At 45.2% G+C, this 21,454-nt stretch overlaps 1 protein-coding gene and 1 long non-coding RNA gene across 7 annotated transcripts in view; one reads left to right on the top strand and one right to left on the bottom strand.

The window, feature by feature from the left end:
• Nucleotides 1–838: 838 nt before the first annotated feature.
• On the top strand, nucleotides 839–15,019 carry LOC108402667 (uncharacterized). Its single transcript, XR_012130145.1, has 3 exons — nucleotides 839–1,046; nucleotides 4,208–4,380; nucleotides 5,345–15,019. It is a non-coding gene; the product is annotated as an uncharacterized lncRNA (long non-coding RNA).
• The window catches only part of ARMH1 (armadillo like helical domain containing 1), a 46,994-nt gene continuing 26,810 nt past the window's right edge, over nucleotides 1,271–21,454 (bottom strand). For 3 of the 6 annotated variants that reach the window (XM_037021962.2, XM_073233804.1, XM_073233805.1), the window contains exons 7-11: nucleotides 2,467–2,589; nucleotides 2,312–2,384; nucleotides 1,935–2,214; nucleotides 1,645–1,753; nucleotides 1,271–1,569 (exon numbers count right to left, since the gene is read on the bottom strand). In XM_037021962.2, the coding sequence (XP_036877857.1) occupies nucleotides 1,457–1,569; nucleotides 1,645–1,753; nucleotides 1,935–2,214; nucleotides 2,312–2,384; nucleotides 2,467–2,589 (698 nt within the window). In that variant the 3' untranslated portion in view covers nucleotides 1,271–1,456. The remainder of the gene's footprint in view (nucleotides 1,570–1,644; nucleotides 1,754–1,934; nucleotides 2,215–2,311; nucleotides 2,385–2,466; nucleotides 2,590–21,454) is intronic. The other 3 variants (XM_073233806.1, XM_017669352.3, XM_017669349.3) reach the window with 3 other exon arrangements.

Raw genomic sequence — 21,454 nt, 5'->3', positions numbered from 1 at the left:
GAGGCACAATTCCCTCCTGTATGGTCATATCATTTATGCATGCCCAGCATTGTTCTCAGCGCTTGGGATATCAGTAAAGAAAAAAAAAATTTCCTCCTAGTGGAGCTTACGTTCAGGTGGATAGACAAGACAATAAACAAAGTCATAAGCGCTAAGGAAAAAGAGCAGCACAGGGACCTGGGGGGCAGAGTACAGGGAGTGGCAGTGTAGGATGCAATTTAAGAGTGTCCCGCATTGAGAAGGGGACTTTTGTATAGAGTTGAAAAGAGGCGAGAGAGTTAACCATGCAGCCAGATTTTGTGGGGTCAGGAGTTCTAAGAACAGAACCTCTCTCACTGGTCAGCCAAAAGGTCAGTACAAAAGCCCTAAGGCAAGAGCTTGTTTGTCAATTTCAAGACCCACACAGGTAGTTCCTCTGGAGCCAGTATGGAGAAAGAAGTAGAGGATGAGTTCAGAATGGGAGACTAGATCACCTAGGATCCTCCAGGCGACAGTAAGGGCTTTAGCTTTACTCTAAGTGAAATGGAGAGCCTTGCGAGATTGGGGGCAGAATGTTAGAATCTGAAGTTTAAAAGGATCACTCTGGCTGCTGTATTGAAAAGGGAATCAGCAGAAAGCAGAGTAAACCAGAGGAGAGATGATGGTGGCCCAGACCAGGGTATTAGCAATGGGGGTAGTGAGATATAGTTGGATTCTGGATATACTTGGAAGGTGGAGTCAGCAGACAGAATGGATATAGAGATTAAAGAGACATCAAGGAGAATCCCATTGTTCTGAGTGGCAGGAAGGATGAGCTGAGCGGGCAGAGAGAGCACAGGAGCAGGAGTTCAGTTTTGAACATGAGGTGGAAATATGTTTAGCTAGAAATAGAAATGTGAGTCATTGGCATAGAAGTGGTATTTAAAGCTTGGAGACTGGATGAGATCACCAAGGTGTAAAAGTAGACAGAGAAGAGGCTCAAGGTCAGAGTCCTGCCGCACTCCAACTTGAAAGAAGCTGGGCTGTAAAGAATCAGCGAAAGAGAATGAGAGGAAGCAACCCGAGAGGTAGGAGCAAAACCAGGTTGAGTGTGGTGTCCTGGAGGAGAGACTGCAGGGGCCAGCAGGGAGCGGAGGTGGGGGTCTCTCCTTAGGCTGTGCTCTTGGGCCTTCCGGGATGTTGGCGTCCCTTCCCTCTGCACCAACTTTTCTGCTTGGTAAACAGAGGCACCCCACCCCACTGTCATAGCTGTCATTTGATCTCCCTCCCAGCTCCACAGGCACACAGGACAGACAGATAGCAAGACTGTTTATTGAACTTTCCCGGGCAGCTGCTCTCCCTCACACCCACTGGCATGCCTAACCCCCAGCCTCCCACGTAGGGCCAAGTGGAGAAATGCCCTGAGCTTGACCCCAGGCTCCTCTGCGAGGCTTCCTGTCACACAGCGTGGCCTTCCTGGATTGCTTCAGAGGCTCTGTTACTCTTTTCCTTGCGTATTCTCCTGCTGGAACTGTGGGAGACGGGCCTCCTGATCCCGAGGGCCGAAGTAAAAGCCCGTGATGCCGGAGGAGAGGTCACCTGGGTATAATGCTGTCGGCGGGGGATGGGAACCTGAGTCTGGCTGCCGGCTGCACCTCTGCTCCAGGCCCCCTACTCCCCACTCACCTCTGGCAACATTGACTTTGTTGGCCGCCAAGATATCCGCCTGAATGCTGTTCATTTTCATGTATAAGTCCCCGGCATTGCTCTGAGGACGGCAGCGAGAGGAACCCGGCTGCGGGGCCAGGACAGTGCGGACCGGAGGTGGGCTTGGGCAGAGGGATGCTGCTGACCGGAGGGGCGGGAAAGGGTACCAAAGGACCCCAGGTGGAGGAGCCCAAGCCCCTTCTGCAGCCGGCCGACAGGCCCGATGTGTGGGAGGGAACTGCTGTTTGTGGCGGGCGGGGCACGCTTACGAGGAAGAGCTGGTAGAGTTCCTCCCCCATGGACTTGCGCACGTGGTCCTCCACCACCGGGAACGTCTGCACGAAGTACTGCGGCGGCAGGCGGGTGACTGCAGTGCCCACGCCCGGTGCCCGCCGTGCCGCCCCCAGCCGCCCGCTCACCTCCAGCGTGAGGCTGGCCTGCCGCTGGCTGTTGCTGTGGTCGGTGTTGCCCATGGCGGTCATCAGGCTGTGCACCACGCGCAAGTGCAGCATCTCCTCCGCGAGGCTGGTGTTGCTGCGCGCCAGGACCCTGGGCCGGGGGTTCGGGCTGCTGGACCCTGGGCCTGTCCGGCAGGCAGCGCCCAGCCTGGCTTGCTGCATCCACCCACCACCCTCTGCCGGCTTACCCGATGGCCTTGGCGGCCGCGGCCTGCTGTAAGAACACTGGCAGCGGAGCGGTGAGTTGGAGAGCCGAGGATTCTGGCGGAAGGGCGGCCGTGAGGCAGGAGAGTCCCCGCCCCCACCCAGGTGCCTTCCCCGCCGAGTCTGAGCAGATCCCTACCGGAGAGGATCTTGGGCTGCAGTTTGCTGGTCTCTTTGAAGGACGGTATCAGCAGCTCCACAAGGCCCTTGAGCAGCTCCGGGCACACGTCGTAGTCGACCAGGTCCTTGATCAGAGCTATGGCTGGGGAAGGACAGAGGCAATGGGGAGGCCTGCCGCTCCAACACTCTACAGCCCCACCAAGGAAGCAAAGAGCCCCTTGAACCAAACCTCGTCCCCCTTTTCCCATCCTCTTCAACGACCTTTTCTAGCACCTTCCACTGACCAGCACTGTGCAAGGCAAAGGGGGAGCTGGGCAGGCTACACCTCAGACCTGCCCTCCTGGAGCTTGTGGTTAGGAGGAGGAAGAAGGGACGGAGACTGCCCAAGCTCACAGAACCAGTCGTTTGTGGGGATGGAAGGGATAGATGGTGATAGCTATCAAGAAGGCTCAGTCTGTCAGAGCAGGAGGCCCGCCTTGGGCTTGGAAGAATCAGGTTTAATGGAGGAGGAAAGGGCTGTGTCTTCAAAGGGGGACCAGGATGGGGGAAAACAAGGGGTGAAAGGAATAGAGCAAGTGGGTGTGGGATGTGTGGCAGAAAATGAGGTACACAGCAGTTTTTCTGACAAACCATTATTGAGTCCTTCTTTGCCTAGGCTCTGTGCTAAGAGCTTCCTATATTGTGTCCCACTGAAGCTCACTATAACCAAATGAGGTTAGCTTTGCAAAAACACTATGAGTATTATTCCCACTTTACATTTGAGGGAATGAGGCACGGAGAAGTGAAGCTCTTTATCTAATGTTCCACAGCTAGGAAATAGTGGAAACAAAAGGAGGGAAAGATTTAGTTAGAGCTTATTGAGAGGATTTTCTTCTGTAGATGCTTTTCGTTCATCATTCATTCCAGCATGCATGCAGCCTTTTGGCAAATCTGCATACACCTATTGTGCCAGGTGCACAATGTGGTGACAAGTGATAGAAAAGGGGACAGTAGGTTGTGGGAGTACCTAGGAAGATGGGGGAGGACTGCATATTTTTGTAAGAGAAAGGAAACAAGCAGAGCTAGAAGGAGACAGGGTGAAGTGATAATGTACACCAGGGTAACTTATTCTAAACTCCCGTGCTGGAGACATGGAAGACAGGACTTAGAAGCTTGCCCCCAGCACAGAAGTCAAGGGCGGCCTGTCTCTCCCTTACTTACTCCAGGTGGAGACAGGACTTAGGGAGTTTTTGTTTCCCTGACTAGCTCATTTGCATAACAGAATGCAGTGTAGACGTGAGAACTATTACCAGTGTTACCTGTTTGAATAATGAAAATTAGCCTTTTATTTTCTTTTTTGGGAGATTTTACCCAATAAGAAAATGCTTGGGATAATTCTGTATGACGGGAAGAAAAGTTTTTGTCCGTAGGTGCAAAGGCAGCACAGCATAGGGGATCAGCCAGTATCTGGGAAGATGGGCAGGGTAAGAATAGGTAAGTTTTTGTTTCTTTTCAGTTTAAGTGAGCCTTCTGCCTTCAAGCAGAGGTTAATTAGGAAGGAAAACAATAGAGAATTGGTAGTAAAATTTTTGGTAGGCCTTAGCTAGCTAAGACTAAGTATTTAGCATGTTGAAGACAGATTCTTGACCTGCTTCCTTAAAAAGGATTTTGATTTTTTTTGTAAGGAAACAGAATTTGAACATGCTGCCTGGAAGCTGTGACTTGGGTCTTCTTTCTGTAAAGGTGGCTTATAACTGGTTTTTCTTATTTACCTCCTCCAGCTGCAGCTGAGGCCTTCATTCGTGGGTTGCATAGATGCCCCGTCCTTAAGGAGCCACAAAACCAAAAGCGCTTCTCTGGGATTCCCAGGGTTGGACAACATCTTACAGGTTTGGGTCTGCTTGCACCCGGAGCCGTGGACGGGGCAGGCTGCGGACCCGCGCTAGCACCCTCGGTAAGGCATGGAGCCAAGGCTTACAGGCACACCCACAGGGCACCGTATCCGGAACTCCATTTCAGTTTAAAACAGCATGTTCCTGTGTTTTGGGTCAATGTACATCTTTGGGTCAATGTACATCTTTTCCAGAAAACCTCATCACAGATTTTTCAGAGCACAGTGGTCATGGCACAGGAATAGGCACTAGACTGGGAGAATTGTATCAGTTAAGGAAAGAGTGGCAAATGTAGCTAAGTGTACTCTGGTTTCTCTTCAGTTCACACGTCTTTCGCATTTTACTGAAGATTTCCATGGAGAGGAATGTTTGCAAGTTTGCCTTATTTCTTATCTCAACGGGAAAGTTTCCAATGTTTTACCTGTGAAGTATGACGTTTGCCATAGTTTCTTATAGATACCTCTTATCAGAGCGAGATTCAATTTTTTCAAACTTTTTTCTAATAAGAGGATATATGTGCATTTGTATATGGCATATTAACCTTTTTATGTACTGCTAGATTCAATTTGCTAATATTTTGTGTAGGATTTTTGCATCTATCTTCCCAAGATTGGTATATAACTTCTCTTTTGCATGCTGTCATTGATGGATTTTGATATTGAGATTATGTTAGTCTTAGAAAATGTTGGGATATGTGCTCTCCTAATCTCTGGAAGAGTATGTGTAAGACTAGAATTTTTTTTCCTTGAATGTTTGATAGAATTCTCTGAAGCTATCTGATCTTATAGAAAAAATAAATAAATACTGATTTATTTCCTTTAAGGGTTAGAGGACTATTTGTGTTTTCTATTTCTTCTCAAGTCTGTTTTGGTAAGTTGTGTTTTCTAGCAGTTTTCATCTAAATTTTCAAACATATTGAAAAAAGTTATATCACCTTTTTATCATTTTAATGAATGTAGCATCTCTGGGAATGTCTCCTTTTATGTTTTTCATATTGATTAAATGGCTTTTCTCTTTTTGTCTCAGTGTCCTTTACCCTCAGGTCCCATGGGGTAACACAGATGGATGCCTCCTTATGCAGTGGAGTGCATTACGAAGAGGCTTGATCTCAGAGAACCAGAATGTTATAGAGTAGTTGGTAAGCATGCCTACCCTTTGCTACAAAGGGGGAAATATTGCTTAGCTTTTTGCTAACCAAACATCCTTGAAAAGCTAGTCTGGAACAAAGAACAGTTAGTTTTTCACTTATAAGACATGCAGAAATGTGAGAGACATGTAGAGAATTGTCTTGAGGATCATTTTTCTTTTGCTAGTAGTAATCCTTTAGCAGCCATCCTTGCCTTGCCCCTGAACTTAGGGGGAAAGCATTCAGTCTTTCATTAAAGTATAATATTAGCTGATTTTTTTTCTTGTTGTTGTTGATGCTTTTATCAAGTTGGGGAAGTTCTTCTATAGTCTTATTTTCCTGAGAATTTTTATCACAAATCGGGGTTGAATTTTGTCAAATGCATCTTCTGTACTGATTGACATTATAATGTGATTTTTTTTCTTTAGCTTATTAATTTGGTGAATTAAACTGGTTGATTTTTAGATCTGGAACCAGCCTTGCACTTCTGGAATGAGCCCCCACCCTTTTGGTCATGGTGTATAATTCTTTTCACGTACTGCTGAATTTTACTTGCTAGTATTTGTTAAGGATGTTTCCATCCAAACTGATGATGGATATTGATCTATAGACTTTTTTTTTCTTCTTTGCACTGCCATTGTCTGGTTTTGTTATTAGGGTAACACTGACTTCATAAGATTAGTTAGGAAGTATTCCCTCCTCTTCTATTTTCTAGAAGAGTTTATATGGCATTGTGTTCTATAAATGTCAGTTAGACCATGTTGATGGTTGATGATGGTGTTGAGTTCTAGATCCTTGCTGATTTTTCTGTCTACTGTTCTATACATTCTTGAAAGAGGGGTGTGGAGGTCTCCAACTATGATTATAGATCTTTCTTTTCAATTCTGTTCCTTTTGTTCCCCATATTTTGTGGATCTCTAGTTCTGTGCATATATATTTAGGATTACTATGCTTCTTGGTGGATTTACCCCTTCATTATTATGTATGTACCTCTCTGTCTCTAGTAAATTTTTTTTATTTGCTCTGAAGCCAACTTTTTTGTTATTAATATACTACTCCTGTGTTCCTTTGATTAGTGTTTTCATTATATATCTTTTCTATCTTCTTACTTTCATTATTTTATTTGAAGTGAGACAGTATGTAGTTGGGTTAGTATGGATTTATTTTCATTTGTCCTGTTTAGATTTTATTGTGATTTGGTGTCTTTCATCAGTTCTTGAAAATTCTCAGCCATTGTCTCTCTTTTTTTTTTATTAGTTTTATTTTGGTATCATTAATCTACAATTACATGAAGGACATTATGTTTACTAGGCTCCCCCCTTCACCAAGTCCCCCCCACATACCCACTCACAGTCACTGTCCATCAACATAGTAAGATGCTGTAAAATCACTACTTGTCTTCTCTTGTGTTGCACAGCCCTCCCCGTGCCCCCCCCCCACTATACATGTTAATCGTAATGCCCCCTTTCTTTTTTCCCACCCTTATCCCTCCTTTCCCACCCGTCCTCCCCAGTCCCTTTCCCTTTGGTAACTGTTAGTCCATTCTTGGGTTCTGTGCTTCTGCTGCTGTTTTGTTCCTTCAGTTTTCTTTTGTTCTTATGCTCCACATATGAGTGAAATCATTTGGTACTTGTCTTTCTCTGCCTGGCTTATTTCACTGAGCATAATACCCTCTAGCACCATCCATGTTGTTGCAAATGGTAGGATCTGTTTTTTTCTTATAGCTGAGTAATATTCCATTGTGTATATGTACCACATCTTCTTTATCCATTCATCTACTGATGGACATTTAGGTTGCTTCCATATCGTGGCTATTGTAAATAGTGCAGCCATAAACGTAGGGGTGCATCTGTCTTTTTCAAACTGGAGTGCTGCATTCTTGGGGTAAATTTCTAGAAGTGGAATTCCTGGGTCAAATGGTATTTCTATTTTGAGCATTTTGAGGAACTTCCATACTGCTTTCCACAGTGGTTGAACTAATTTACATTCCCACCAGCAGTGTAGGAGGGTTCCCCTTTCTCCACAACCTCGCCAACATTTGTTGTTGTCTTTTGGATGGTGGCCATCCTAACTGGTGTGAGGTGATATCTCATTGTGGTTTTAATTTGCATTTCTCTGATGATTAGAGATGTGGAACATCTTTTCATGTGCCTGTTGGCCATCTGAATTTCTTCTTTGGAGAAGTGTCTGTTCAGATTGCGTGTCTATTTCTTAATTGGATTATTTGCTTTTTGTTTGTTGAGGTGCATGAGCTCTTTATATATTTTGGATGTCAACCCTTTATTGGATCTGTCATTTATGAATATGTTCTCCCATACTGTAGGATGCCTTTTTGTTCTATTGGTGGTGTCCTTTGCTGTACAGAAGCTTTTCAGCTTGATATAGTCCCACTTGTTCATTTTTGCTTTTGTTTCCCTTGACCCTGGAGATATGTTCATGAAGAAGTTGTTCCTGTTTATGTCCAAGAGATTTTTGCCTATGTTTTTTTCTAAGAGTTTTATGGTTTCATGACTTACATTCAGGTCTTTGACCCATTTAGAATTTACTTTTGTGTATGGGGTAAGACAGTGATCCAGTTTCATTCTCTTACATGTAGCTGTCCAGTTTTGCCAACACCAGCTGTTGAAGAGGTTGTCATTTCCCCATTGTATGTCCATGGATCCTTTATCATATATTCATTGACCATATATATTTGGGTTAATATCTGGACTCTCTATTCTGTTCCACTGGTCTGTAGGTCTGTCCTTGTGCCAGTACCAAATTGTCTTAATTACTGTGGCTTTGTAGTAGAGCTTGAAGTTGGGAAGCGAGATCCCCACAGCTTTATTCTTCCTTCTCAGGATTGCTTTGGCTATTGCTATTGTATTTTTAAGTTTGAAAAATCCCATTTGGTTGTTTTTCAAATCTATAATGTCATTTTTATAGCTTCTTCCCTAAAGTTATTTACCATATTTCTTAAAATGTACTTTTTTGATAGTATCTGTATCTAATAATTACTTTGGCTGAAGTCTTTATGAGTCATTTTCTAGTCTACTAGTCTCTCATTGTGATTTGTGTGTGCATGGTTATTTTATATTTTGGATTGGTCTTATATTTGCAAATTAATTTTTGGAAAAACTTCAGAGCTAAGATGAAGATACTTGCTTCCAGGGAGTATTTTCATTTGTTTCTGTCAGCCACTCAGGCACTAACAATTCTGGACCATCTTTGCTTAAGTCTAAGACTTGAGGTTCCCTGGACTATAAAGGTGGCTATACAATCCATGCAAGACCACTTGAGGGCTGGATTACTTCTGGCTCACCTTTACCTTGAGGGCATTGTCTTCTGGGGTCCCAGCTTAGTATATTTTGCTAGAGGTATCAGACCTGCCCTGGTGCCTTCTTTCTCCCTTGTCTTTTGATGCTGCTGAGTTTCTTTAGGATCAACAAGTGACCTCAGCTTTGAGTGCTGAGCTTATCTTTCTGAGTTCTGACCTTCCCCTAAGTTTTGGTCTGGTAATTCCTCATTGCCTTGCTCTCCAGTGTTATTAAGACAATTACAAGTATTTTTTTCCTTCTTGATATTTGTGGTACAATGGGAAACAGTTATTTGATTTTTGTCCTTGGTTTCTAGACCACAGCTTCTGAAACCCTTGGGATCTCCAGAGTTATGAGTGTCCTTTGTATGATAAGTGAGATAACTGCTGGCTGGGAGCCCCTAGATGGCATCAGGATGGGGGCTGGTCACCAGAAAGACCGAGGCATGATCACAGGGTTGGAACTTTCATCTCTACCCTTGACCTCTGGGGAGGGAGTGGAGAGTGAGCTGATCACCAATGATCAATGACTTATCAGTCACAGCTGCATAGTGAAACCCACAAAAACCCTTAAGTCATGGGGTTCAGAGCTTCAGCCCACACTGAGGTGTGGAAGGGTGATATGCCCAAAGCAGTCCTTCAACTCATACCTTGCCCTGTACATGACCCTCAGGCTGTCTCTGAGTTGTGTCCTTTATAATAAACTGGTAATTGTAAGCAAATGCTCTCCTGAGTTCTGTGCATTGTTCCAGCAAATTATCAAACCTGAAACAGAGGAGGGGTTGTGGGACTCCCCTGACTTTGTAGCTATGTTGGACAGAAGTGTGGGTAAACCTGGGACCTGACACCTGTGACTGAAGCGAGGGCAGTCTGGTGGGACTGAGCCCTTAAACCTGTGCAGTCTGAAGCTAACTCTGGGTAGTGAGTGTCAGAATTGAGTTGAACTGTAGGACATCTAGTTAGTGTCTACAGAGAATTGGAGAACTGCTTGGTGTGGAAAACTCCCTAACGCATTTGGTGTCAGTAGTATTATGAACAAAAACACTCAATATTTTAGTCCCCAGGAGGGGGACTGATCCAAATTTCCTAGGTTACCATTATCAGAGAAAGGAGTCCTATTCACCTGGCTATTGCTACTTATTCTTCTAGACTCAGCTCCAAAATTAATTTTCTGGAAGCTTTCTCTGGCCTGTTCTCCCCCTGCCTCCTCTGGGCCTCTCAAGAATAGAGATGTACTAGGTCTGTGGCCCTTTAGCCCCATTTTCCCGCCATGGAGTACTGGTGTCATGCAGTAACATTCTCTCTTCTAGTGCATGAACTCCAGTGAACATAACTTAGGCATCTTCTCCTGCCCTACCCAGAGCCTCAAACCACTCCAGGCACATGCTCCATAAATGTTGTTGAAAAGAACTGACCAAATCCTGTATTTCTGAGGCTAGAGACGCTCTGGTCATGGCAGCCTGGGACTGTGCTTGGAAATGCCCAGCCTGGTGGGACATGATCCCAGAGCAGGCTCTGCACTAGCCCCTATGGCCCTTGTCCACATTGAGCTCTGGAACTATTCCCAGCCCTGACTTCCACAGGCTGAGAGCCAGCACTGCCGCAGCTTCTTTCCTCCACCTCTCATGGCCACTTTTGAGAGCACTCTTTGAAGCCAGGAACTTATACTTCTTGGTCAGCCCTGAATGGATCCTGTGCCATGAATGCCTGCGTCATGTGAGCTGGGCATGTGCAGAGGTAAAGGGATGCAGCCCTGCCTCCGTGTGGGAGACAAGGGCACCTGGGCCAGTGGCCACTGAAAGGAACTGCACGGATGTGCTGACACAGAGAGTGGGTCTCTCCAGGAGACTGCTTTCAGCTTCTGGAAGCTTCACTTGCTTAACTCCAAACAAACACATGCTGCCTAACAGCAAACATGTGCTGGTGATTTACAGCCTTGTCAGAAAATCTTCACTGACAATCATCAACAGAGCAGAGGCCTGTTACCCAGGGGTGGAGGCTGGGGAGCAGCAGGCAGACCCATCCTATGCCTCGTATGCTGTACACTCTACTTTCCTGTCTGGCACTGAACATCATCAGCTGCCAACTGCTCCAGGCTTCAGGAGGGCCCTCTGGCAGGAAGGAGAACCAGTTTGGGCTGGTGTGTCTAAGGAAAGGCACCGCTAGGCTACCATACAGTGAATCAGCCCACCTCCCCCAAATTGCCTGTCTCCCCCAAATAGCCTCTGTTCCAGATCCTGCAGGGTCTCCCAGCCATCTGGACTCCAGAGCCATGGGGCACACCAGAAGGCCCAGTCCTGAAGCCCCCACACAAAGCTGGTCTTGTCTCAGCCAGTTTTTCCCAGTCACAGAATCAAAGATTCACTCCCAGGCAGCAGGTCCTCAGGGACATGTGGAACCCCTTTCAGTGCTCGGCACTCTGGGGACAGGCTTTCCTGGGAAGTCCCTTTCCTCTTTGAACCAGCCTGATCCAGAAACAGCTGCTTCATTCAGACGCACTTCCTATGACCATCCAGCCACTGTTCAGGGCTTTCTCTTTCATCTCTCAGGGTAGCCCTCCCAATCCCAGCAGTCCCCTGCCCCAGTTTCCAGTTCCTCGGATGTGGTTCTAATTTGGAATCATGGAGCCAGCAACATTGTGGAGGGAAAGGGACCAGCACGCCGAGGCTCCCTGGCTTCCCCCAAATGCTCTCCTGCCTGGATACAAATGCAGCCCCAGATGCCTCCCACAGCTTGCGCCGGCTGGTGCCTGAGACTCCCAAGTCTTTCTCACTGGTCCTCTGGCTGTTTGGTTATGAGACCTTTTCTCCCTTCTTCCTGAATTAGTGTGGCTCAGTTTTGGGGTCTGAGTGGTTGGCTCCCCCTCATATTTGACACTCCTGGGCCTTGTCAATTGCACTACGGCTCCTGTGAGTGGCTGGGCTCTTCCCAGGCACAAGCTGGCAGCCCCTTACTGCCAGAATACCCTGGGAAAAATGCCTGCCTGTGCCTAAGAGAGCTCTTCCTGCAGTGAGAAATGACTCAGTAAACATTCAGGGTGACAATGAATGGGTGAAAATATTTTTATGAAATTTCCCTGACCACAAACAGCATTCTCTGCCCACACAGAACCAAGCACTCCAGGAGACAAATACTGGGCTCTCCCTGTTCACTTTACACTAAATGCTTGATCCTTCATTGACGATGGACCTGCAACACTTGGTGCTCCTTGGAACAATGCAGATTTGTTCACTGAGTCATTTCTGGTTCAGTTTTAAAATTCACAGCTGTCACTCTTTACACCCAAAGCAGAAGAGCTAGCACCCACCCAAATGTGTCTGCAAGAACCACAGCCAGTGACCGCTCTAGACGCTGTGTGGCTTTTTAAGCATACCGACTCATTCAGGAAACAAGGGCAGCAGGACACTGTGGTCTTTGGCGGCTCTGCCTGAAGCCTATGGTTCTGACAGTGCCCAACTGTTGTAAATTGGAGCAGTCACTAATTTACCCATTGATTCATTCATATATCTAACAAAATACTTATTGAGCATATTCTGTGTGCCAGACCCCCATGCTAGGGCATCGAGGAGGACTCAGATGCAATCCCTGCCCTCAGGGATGACAGTCTAGTACAGCATATGAAACAGTAAGGTCACTGGCATTGCAACACAGTGTTACAAGACCCATGGGAACACAAAGGAAGCCAGGTTGGTGTGAGGGCATGTTGAGGGGGCTGGAGGACAGAGAGTCAGGAAAAGGCTTCCCTGGAGAAGGTGCCACGTGAGCTGACAAAGCTCTCTGGAGGAAGGGAGTGTCTGGAGTGAGGCATGTGGTGAGTACCATGTTGGCTGGAGCATGCCCCCCTTGTGGTTAGGCAAGCAGGCAGGTCTGGCTGGGGCACAGGGTGTGGGGTCATGGAGAGGTAGCTAAGCCTGTGGAGGCAGGCTAGCCCCAGCTTCTGAATGCTTTCCTGGAAGAATAGGAAAGTACAATAGGAGCGGCTCCAACCACCCTTTAGAGAAAGTGTTTTCTTGGTCTTTCATTTCAGAGAAAACTAAGACTCAGGTGAGTAGCTCGCCCAACATCACACAGCTAATAAGTAGTGGAGTGACTGCTGGATTTCAAAGTGCATATTCTTCACCACTCAGCTCTACTGCCTCCACTGTGATGGAGGGCTAGGAAAACAGACTGGGTGTGGGCACCATACTGGAGAGATGAAGACCAAGAAATGCAGGGACATGAATTATGGCAGTGGAGACAATACAGGAGTTAAGGTGAGGGGACAGATTTGGGAGTTAGAGTTGACTGGTCTTGTTAGAAGTTGGTTGAAGGTAGGAAGGAGGAAGAGATGACACATTTCTGGCCTGGGAATTGGATGCTTTTCACTGAGATTGGGGCTTGGCTGGAATACCAGGAGCCATATTGTGAACATGGTCAGTGATATCCACGGGGAGATGTTCAGACGGTGAATAGAATAGAGACCTGGAGCTCGGGAGAGTGGCCTGAGCTGTAGGGATGCCACTCACCACTCTGCCTACCACCCACTAAACAGGGATAATAATAGTGTCCACCTTGTCAGCTTGTTATGTGGATTAAAAGTATGGAGCTGGAGCAGCACCTAGCATGGAGTAAAACTTCATTGCTTCTATTAATGTAAGTGATAATTAAAACCACGGTAGTGGATGAGGTACCACAGACAGGAAAGAGAGAAGAGAAGAGGACCTGGGACTGAATCCTGAGGGACAAAGGGACTGATACCTGAGGGACTGGTGGAAGAATAGGAAAGTACAAGGACCTAGCAGCAGTTTCTGGAGAGAGAGAAACCAGGCGAGCGCTGGGGCTGGGAAGAAGGGATCAGAGGATTCAGGGAGGGGGGTGCGATCTGGGTGCTCAGGCAGTTGACAGTCAAGCTCGGTGAGGCTGTGGAACAGCTCTGCGGGGTCCATGCTGGTTCATGTGACAAAGGCTGATCAGGCACATGGCAGCCATGGTGCTCATGCTGACTGAAAGAGCGGTAAGCAAAACCTGCCAGCAGTGGGCCACTGACACTCGATGGAAACTTCAGTGCAAGAGGAAAGAGTCCTCCTCTCCACAGGAGAACCACAGCACCCACAGCCTGTCAGTGCCAGAAGGAAGCTGGGTGATCACCAGTCTGGTAGATGAAGCAGCCCATGACAAACGACTTGCCCAGGGAATCACAGTGAATAGGGGGCAGAGCTGTAGTAGCTGCCTTAGTATTATTTTAGCAGACGGACCTTAGAAATGGTACTCCACCTGGGAACTGTGGCCATGCCCTGCAACCATTTCCCAGGCACTCAGCTTGAGGAGCTTTTACAATGCTTTGCTCCTCGGCCTTGGAAACCAGTGTCCTGTGCTTTCTCTTCACTTCCAGACAAGACTGCCACCTACTGGCGTGTGTGAGAAGTACGCTTCAGTGCCTGTATCCCTACAGGTTGGCTTCCTTTTCCTGCAGGGAAGAGTAGGCACAGATTCGGCAAGTTGCTGTTGTAGGAAAGAGACCAGGGTCAGGCATCTTCCTGACCAATTACATTCTCTCTCTGATTTCTGTATATTTTGCCACCACTTTCACCACGTCCTGTTCAAAGCCCAATGTTGAAACATTAAAAACATATTTTATGTACTATTTTGTTAAAAAAAAAACCAGACAACAAAATAATTGATGTTATGTGCTCTGGTGGTGTATGCACTGCTGAATCAGGAATTGCTGCGGTGTGTCTTCCCTGAGTACCTGTTCGTCCGGGCAAATCTCACCAAGTCTAGCTGGCCTGAGCTCTGACACTTGGAGCTGTTGCTGACATGTGAGTCCAGCATGCTGCACTGGGTGTACAAGGTCAGACAGTACCAGGCAGGGCAGAAACGGAGGTTTTGACAGCCAGACAAACTGGTAGTTAGAAATAAGTTCTTCCCAAGGACTTTCTATTTTAAAAAAAACTCTGAAAGACTATATAGTAAAACATAAACATTGAATAAAGTGTTGCAGTTGAAGTGCACATATCATTTTGGGGAAATAATGTATCTTTTAAAAATATTCAGCAGGTTTTTATGTGAAACTATAGCATCAGAGCCTTGTGATTGTTGTTCAATGAAGTGACATGAGACAGGTGGCCTCTGGCCGCAGGAAAGGCTGGTTCTACTGTTCATGTTAGGTCAGAAGAGGAAAACAAAGGCACAGGGTTCTATGGGGTGAAGGCTGTTGTTTTAAAAATGAGGTCTTGTAGTATTTGCTTGACCCTGTGAAGGGCATGAAGATGAGAAAAAATAATTTAAAAATGTTTTATTGTAATCATAATGATGTTATTTATCTTTAGGTTTTGCCTGCTTCTCAAAACAGGGAAGAACTAAAAAAGTCTTGTTCTTGTCAGCAAGGGGAGAAAGGATGGTGTGGTAGTGAGGAGATGGGTACAGGAGTAGGACTGCCTGGGTGTGACCCACAACTTCTCCATTCATCATCTTCGAGGCTTTGGACAGCTTATTCAATTGCTGTGTGCCTCAACTGCCTCATCTGTAAACTGGGGATGATAACAGTACCTACTTCTCAGAATTGTTCCTGAGGATTACATGAGATGATGAAAGCATTTAGAATGGTGCCCAGTGTATAGTCATCGGTCACAGGCGGTGCCTCCTGGTTACTGTTACTATTATTACTAGTTCTGTAATGAAGCTCTCTGTGGGCAGGGACTTTGTTTAATTTGTCCCTATGCCAGCCCAGTGTCCGCTGAGTAAGTAAATGAATGAATGAAAAACTTGAATCACGTGAAAGTAAACCAACAAAGGACATTATCAAGAAAGTGCAAAGACTTGTAGAATGGGAGAATCATTCTAGTATCCAGAATATCAAAGAACTTCTACAACTCAACAGCAAGCAAAAGACAAACAGCCCATCCTTAAAAATGGGCATAGGACCTGAGTTGATATTTCTCCAAGGAAGAAATCTAAATGGTCATGAGGCTCATGAAAAGATATTTAACATCATTAGTCACTGGGGAGATGCCAACCCAAGCCACAAAGAGGTGCCACCACTCCACACCCACTAGGATGGCTGTATATTAAAAAAGGACAATAACACGGATTGGTGAGGACATGGAGAAACTGGAACCCTCATACATTGCCGGTGGGAATGTAAAGTGGTTCAGCTGCTGTGGAAAACAGTTTGATGGTTCCTCAAAAGATTAAACAGAATTTCCATATGACCCTGCAATTCCACTCCCAGGTATACATCTCTAAGAATTGGGAACAGGCACGCAAACAAATACATGTATATGGATGTCGTAGCAGCCCTATTCACAATAGCCAAATGGTGAAAACAGCCTAACTGTCCATCAGCAGGTGAATGCATAGACAGAAACATATATACACCATGGAATAGTATTCAGCCATAAACAAGAATGAAGTACTGATACATGCTACCACATAGATGAACCTCAAAAACATTATGCCAAGTGAAAGCCAGATACAAAAGCTCACATATTATATGATTCCATTTACATGAATATCCAGAATAGGTAAATCCATAGAGACAGAGTGAAGATTGGTGGTTTGCAGGGGCTGAGAAGAGGGGACAGGTAGCAAATGTTTGATAGTACAGTTTCCTTTGGGGGTAATGAAAATGTTTTGGAGCTAGATAGAGCTGGTGGTTACATAATGTTGGCAATGTGTACTAAATGCCACTCAACTGTCCATTTTACAATGGCCAATTTTATGAGATGTGAATCTCATCTTTTATGAAGGAAAAAAAGTAAACCAAATCTGTGATTAATTTCTAAATAAATCATACTCCTTAGTATTAGGAATCTATGTAACTTCGCAAAACCAAGAACCTAAGGAATATTGACAGTGATACTCTTGTGCAGTTAGTCTCTCCAGGTCTTTGGAGAGACTGTCCATGTCTGTCCTGTTTGGTCATTTAAGGCCACTGTTTCCCTGCAGTGACACTCTAGAGGATTCCACCATGTTAGTACAGTACTGCAGTGTGGTTTGCTCAGTCATTAATACTGCTGTACTTTGTGGCTGATAAGCCACACTATATGAAGCATGATCATTTGATTAGCAAGTCAGTTAATCCTAGGTCCCAGGTCATTTAGACAAAAATTTTATTCTCCAAATGACCATTTTTCCAAATTCACAAACATTTCCATTTTACTATAAACTTGTTTCTTATACCTATTATTAATATTTCAACAATTTTTATTAGTTGAAATATTAACTTTAAAATATATCCACAAAGTTTTTAGTGTGTTTCCTTTTAAGGGGTGGAGCCTAATTCTCCTCCCATTGAGTGTGGGCTGGACTTAGTGCCTGGATTCCAATGAACAGAGTAAAACAGGTGACGATGTCCAACTTCTGAGATTAGATTATAAAAGATGTTGGGCTTCCTCTTTGCTCTCTCTTGGATTACCCACTCTGGGAGAAGCCAGCTGCCATGTTGGGAGGACACTCAAGCAGCCCTAAAGAGAGGGCCATGTGGTGAAGAGCTGAGGACTTCTGTCAGCACCCGGCACTAACTTGCCATGTATGTGAGTTAGCCACACTGGAAGGGGTCCTCCAGGCCCAATCACACCTTCAGATGAGCACAGCTGCCGCTTCCTGCTTGACTGCAACCTCATGACACAGTCTGAGTCCGAACCACTAAGTGAAGCTCATCCCAGGCTCCTGACTCTCAAACACTGTGTGAGATGATGTTTATTTTTTTTTAGCCACTGCATTTTGGAATAATCTGTTGTATAATAATAGGTAATGAATATAGATGGACTGATTAAACAGCACAACATTTTAAGTACAAATCTACTGATTGTAGATTTCTGCAAAGTTTGAATCTAATGGTGTGCATGCTGACTTCATCAGCAACATTTTAAGGAATCTTCATTTGTTTCTGCCCAAGCTCTCTGTGGCTGCAATAGCAGGAGCGGGGGCTTGGAAAGGGGAGCTGGTGAGGGACCCTGTGGGAGGTCACCATACTGCATGACCTAGGCTGCTCATCCTTGAGAGGAGGAGACAGGGAGAGGGTGCGTGAGAGAAGAGGCCAGTGAAGGGGCAGAGAGAGTCTGAAGTCCTGAGAACTTGGAAGGTGTGGCTTCCCCCAGTTCTATAAGGCTCTACCAATACAACCAGTAGGAGCTGCTATAAACCTTACAAATATTTAAAGGAAACATGTTTTAGTAAGTTGGTAATTTGGTGAATTAGGCACTCTGCAAACTGGTCATTTGGCCAGTTGATTTTTGGCAAGCATACATTTGGCAATTAATTTACGATGATTGGCTTTCTTCTAATTAAGTCATACATAGTGATTTTAACATTCTAAGGTAATAATTTATTTGTAAAAGATACTAATTTATTTACACACATACATACATTTCAGATTCCTAACATAATTCATTAATTTCTCCTTCCAAAAAACTTTCTGTGACTTTGAAATTGCTCTTCTCTAGGGAGGGAGGCTAGTGGGCAGATACTTCTGTGGCTTTACATTGCTTGTCATGATTAAGTCCCTGCCTGCCACTAATTCCTGGAATAGCAATCCTCCCTGGGAGGAAACTGCCATTTTTCACTTCACAGCAATCATAAATGGAGATAAATTCCAGGCAGGACCACTTTGGAGAAGTCCTCCCTTAATTTAAATTTTGGCTCTCTTAGGTTAAGTGGGATCATCACTAAAAGAAATTCTAAAATCTCAGTTCTTTGAAAAAAAAAAACCTCAAAAATTAGTGGGTGTAGGCGTCAGTACCCTTTCCTTGACTATTTCTACTTCAAAGTGCAGCACGGCTAAGAATGGACAACCAGAATCTTCTGCAGTGGGGACTAGAAAGCCATTACTTGGTGCATAGATTTCCTCTTCCACTCCTTTTTAAGAACCTGGAAGGGCAGGGTGTTCCCCACATTTCCTGCAGTGCTCCTGACCCACCCCACCTCCAGGGGCACCTGCGCAGATGTGAGAGAAATGTAATTTTATGAAACCCAGCTCTGGCAGATAAACATATTTCAAGAAATTGCATTAAAATATTGAAAAGGGGAGGAAAAGGAAGAAAGGGAAGCTTATCTCATGTGGACAGACATAGACCCAGCTCCCACATATCTCACTGTAGTAGTTTTAATACTTGGCCACAAAATTTTACGACTGTCCTCCCATCGAGATGTGGGGTCTATGTGCTTCCCTTGAATATGGGCAGGAAGTGATGCTGTGTGACTTACGAGGCTGGGTCAAAAACGGCCAGGCAGCTTCAGTTCTGCAATGTCCTTGGAAGCCTGCTCTTGGCGGCCCCCTCTTGGAATCCAGCCACCAAGCTTGAGAAGCCTAGATGATACGTAGAGGCCACATGTAGGTGCTGCTGGACAGCTACCTTCAAGCCCCCAAATGATTTCAGCTCCCTGGGGCTACCCCAAGGCTGGGATTCAGGTAAGGCAAGTGAGACATGTGCTTCAGATGAAAAATTTAAGGGAAAGGCTAAGAAACTCAGTAATCAAGATAAATATTACTTTAAAGCAATCTTCCTTAAAAATAAAAAAATGAATGTAAAAAAACCTCATGATGAATGTATCAAAATGTTAAGTAAAAACAGGATCTGAAGGAGTGCCATGTGGAGCCAATATGGGAATCTGAGGTGAAAGGAAAAATCAGTAATAGTAATCCTCTCTAGCCTCACTCTAGTTCCAGCTGTGGCTCCCAGCTGTCTTCCAGGTGAGGCCCAGACAATGTGGATCTCCACTCCACTGTGTCCTGTTCAAATTCCTGACCTAAGTACTGTGTGAGAATAAAACAGTGATAGTTTTGCAACACTAAATTTAGGGTGGTTTGTTATAAGCAATAGGTAATCAGAACATCCACCTTCTGCTCTACAGGCCTCACCATCTTCTACCCTCCTCCAGAAACTTCTCTTTTTTCCTTCTTCTCCAAACCCTCTTCCTTGGCCCTAAGAACTCTCAGGGAGTAAAGGGTCATTTAAGACACATAGCCCCCACTTAGCCATCTGGGCTTAAAAACTAGGTATTTCAAATTTTATTTCCAATATGACTGTTAGTACACATTAGGGTACACAGCATGCAGTCACCCCAATTCATTCATTCATTCAATAAATATTTAAGAGCCTACTGCCAGTACTGTTTAGGCCCTAGGGATACAATGGTAAACAAAGAAGATGAAGTCTCAGCTCTTTCTGAAGTCAACTTCCTAACAGAGGACAGATAATAAATAAGTAAATAAAGAAGGCAATTTCTGAAGGAGATAAGTGCTATGATGTGATATGATGGAGAGAGACCTAGGCGGGTGGTGGGAGTAAATGGGGAAGCTTTAGAGAGAGAGTGGTTGCACGGCCTCTCTCTGAAGTGACATCTGAGCTGGCACTTGAGGTTTGAGAAGTTGTTCATCAACCCAAGGTCTGGGAGGAGAGCCTTCCAGAAATTTTGCAGGCCATGGCAGTCTAGGTGCAATGAGAAGCTGAGGAGTGACATTGTCTGGTTTATATTTTAAAAATGATGATGCTGCTTCAAATCCCTGCCACACAGGATGAGAGGTGCTATGACCCCTCATCACGGGGAGGAACCTGAGAGTTACTCACTGGAGGGGCAGAACTGGCCTTTGCAGTCAGCACTCTTCATTCCACTCCAGTCCTTTGGAATCTTGTAATTTTAAACATGACAAAAATGTACACCTAAATAATAAAGAGTATCTAGAGCCCTCAAAAAAAAAAATGATGATGCTGTCTGCAGTGGGAGAATATTTACATAGGGCCAGAATGGAAGCAGAAAGATCAGCTAAGAGACAGGACGGTGGGTTAGTCTAGGGGGATCACAGTGGGGACAGGGAAGTGCGGATAGAGTGTAGAGGACTTGGTGAGGAAGGGAGGGGGTGGGAGGTGGGAGAAAGCAGATCATCTGGTATCAGTCCTATACTTTTTACTTGAGCATCAGTTAGTAGTGGTACCTTTTACTGAAAACTGAAGAAAGAACTGGTTTTGGGAAGAAAACCAAGAATTCTGTTTTGGCTATAAATTTCAGATGTCAGTTAGATATCCATGGAGATTTCAGGGGGGAGAGTAGTGCCAGACATACAGACAACTTGGTATCTTGAGTATATAACATATATATGGCATGTCAAGCCATGGGACTAGACAAAATCACACAGGGAGAAGGTGTTGCTAAAAAGATGAGAAGCAGGCTGACCTGACAGTGGGAGAGAAATGGGAAGCTAGCAAAGGAGAGTATGGCAAAGCCGTGGGCACGAGGGAAACTTCACGTGGTGTCACAGAAGCCAAGAGAAGAGAGAGTAGCCTGTGGCCAACTGGCTCAAAAACAGCTGAGAGATCAAGTAGGAAGAAAATGGAAAAATGAGTAGCTGGAGGGATAGGGTCAAGGAGGGGTATGCATTCTTAATTAATATGACTTTACCTTTTTTGAGGGACATGTCTTTTAAATTTCTTTAATCTATAGATTACCATGGAGGGGCTCTTTTTTTTTTTAAGATGGGAGACACAGCATATTTGCATGTCCATGGAGATGGTCCTGAGAAAAAGGGAGGGGGTCACTGCCTCAGAGGAGTGTTTGAGGGAATGTGATTCAGAGAATAAGCAGAGGCAGAAGAGGGGGCCTATGAAAAGGGCAGGGACACTTTGTTGTGATGCAAAAGAGTCGTGAATGTGGGGAACCTGTCCGGCAGGCTGGTAGATTTGGAGGTGGGAAGGTGGAGTTCTACATGAAAAAAAGAGGTGAGGCCATCACCTGGCTC

The sequence above is a fragment of the Manis javanica genome, chromosome 4 (assembly GCF_040802235.1).
Source record: "Manis javanica isolate MJ-LG chromosome 4, MJ_LKY, whole genome shotgun sequence".
NCBI classification, from domain to species: Eukaryota; Metazoa; Chordata; class Mammalia; order Pholidota; family Manidae; genus Manis; species Manis javanica.
The sequence above is the reverse complement of the archived record's forward strand: the minus strand, read 5'-3'. Positions and strand labels throughout refer to the sequence as shown.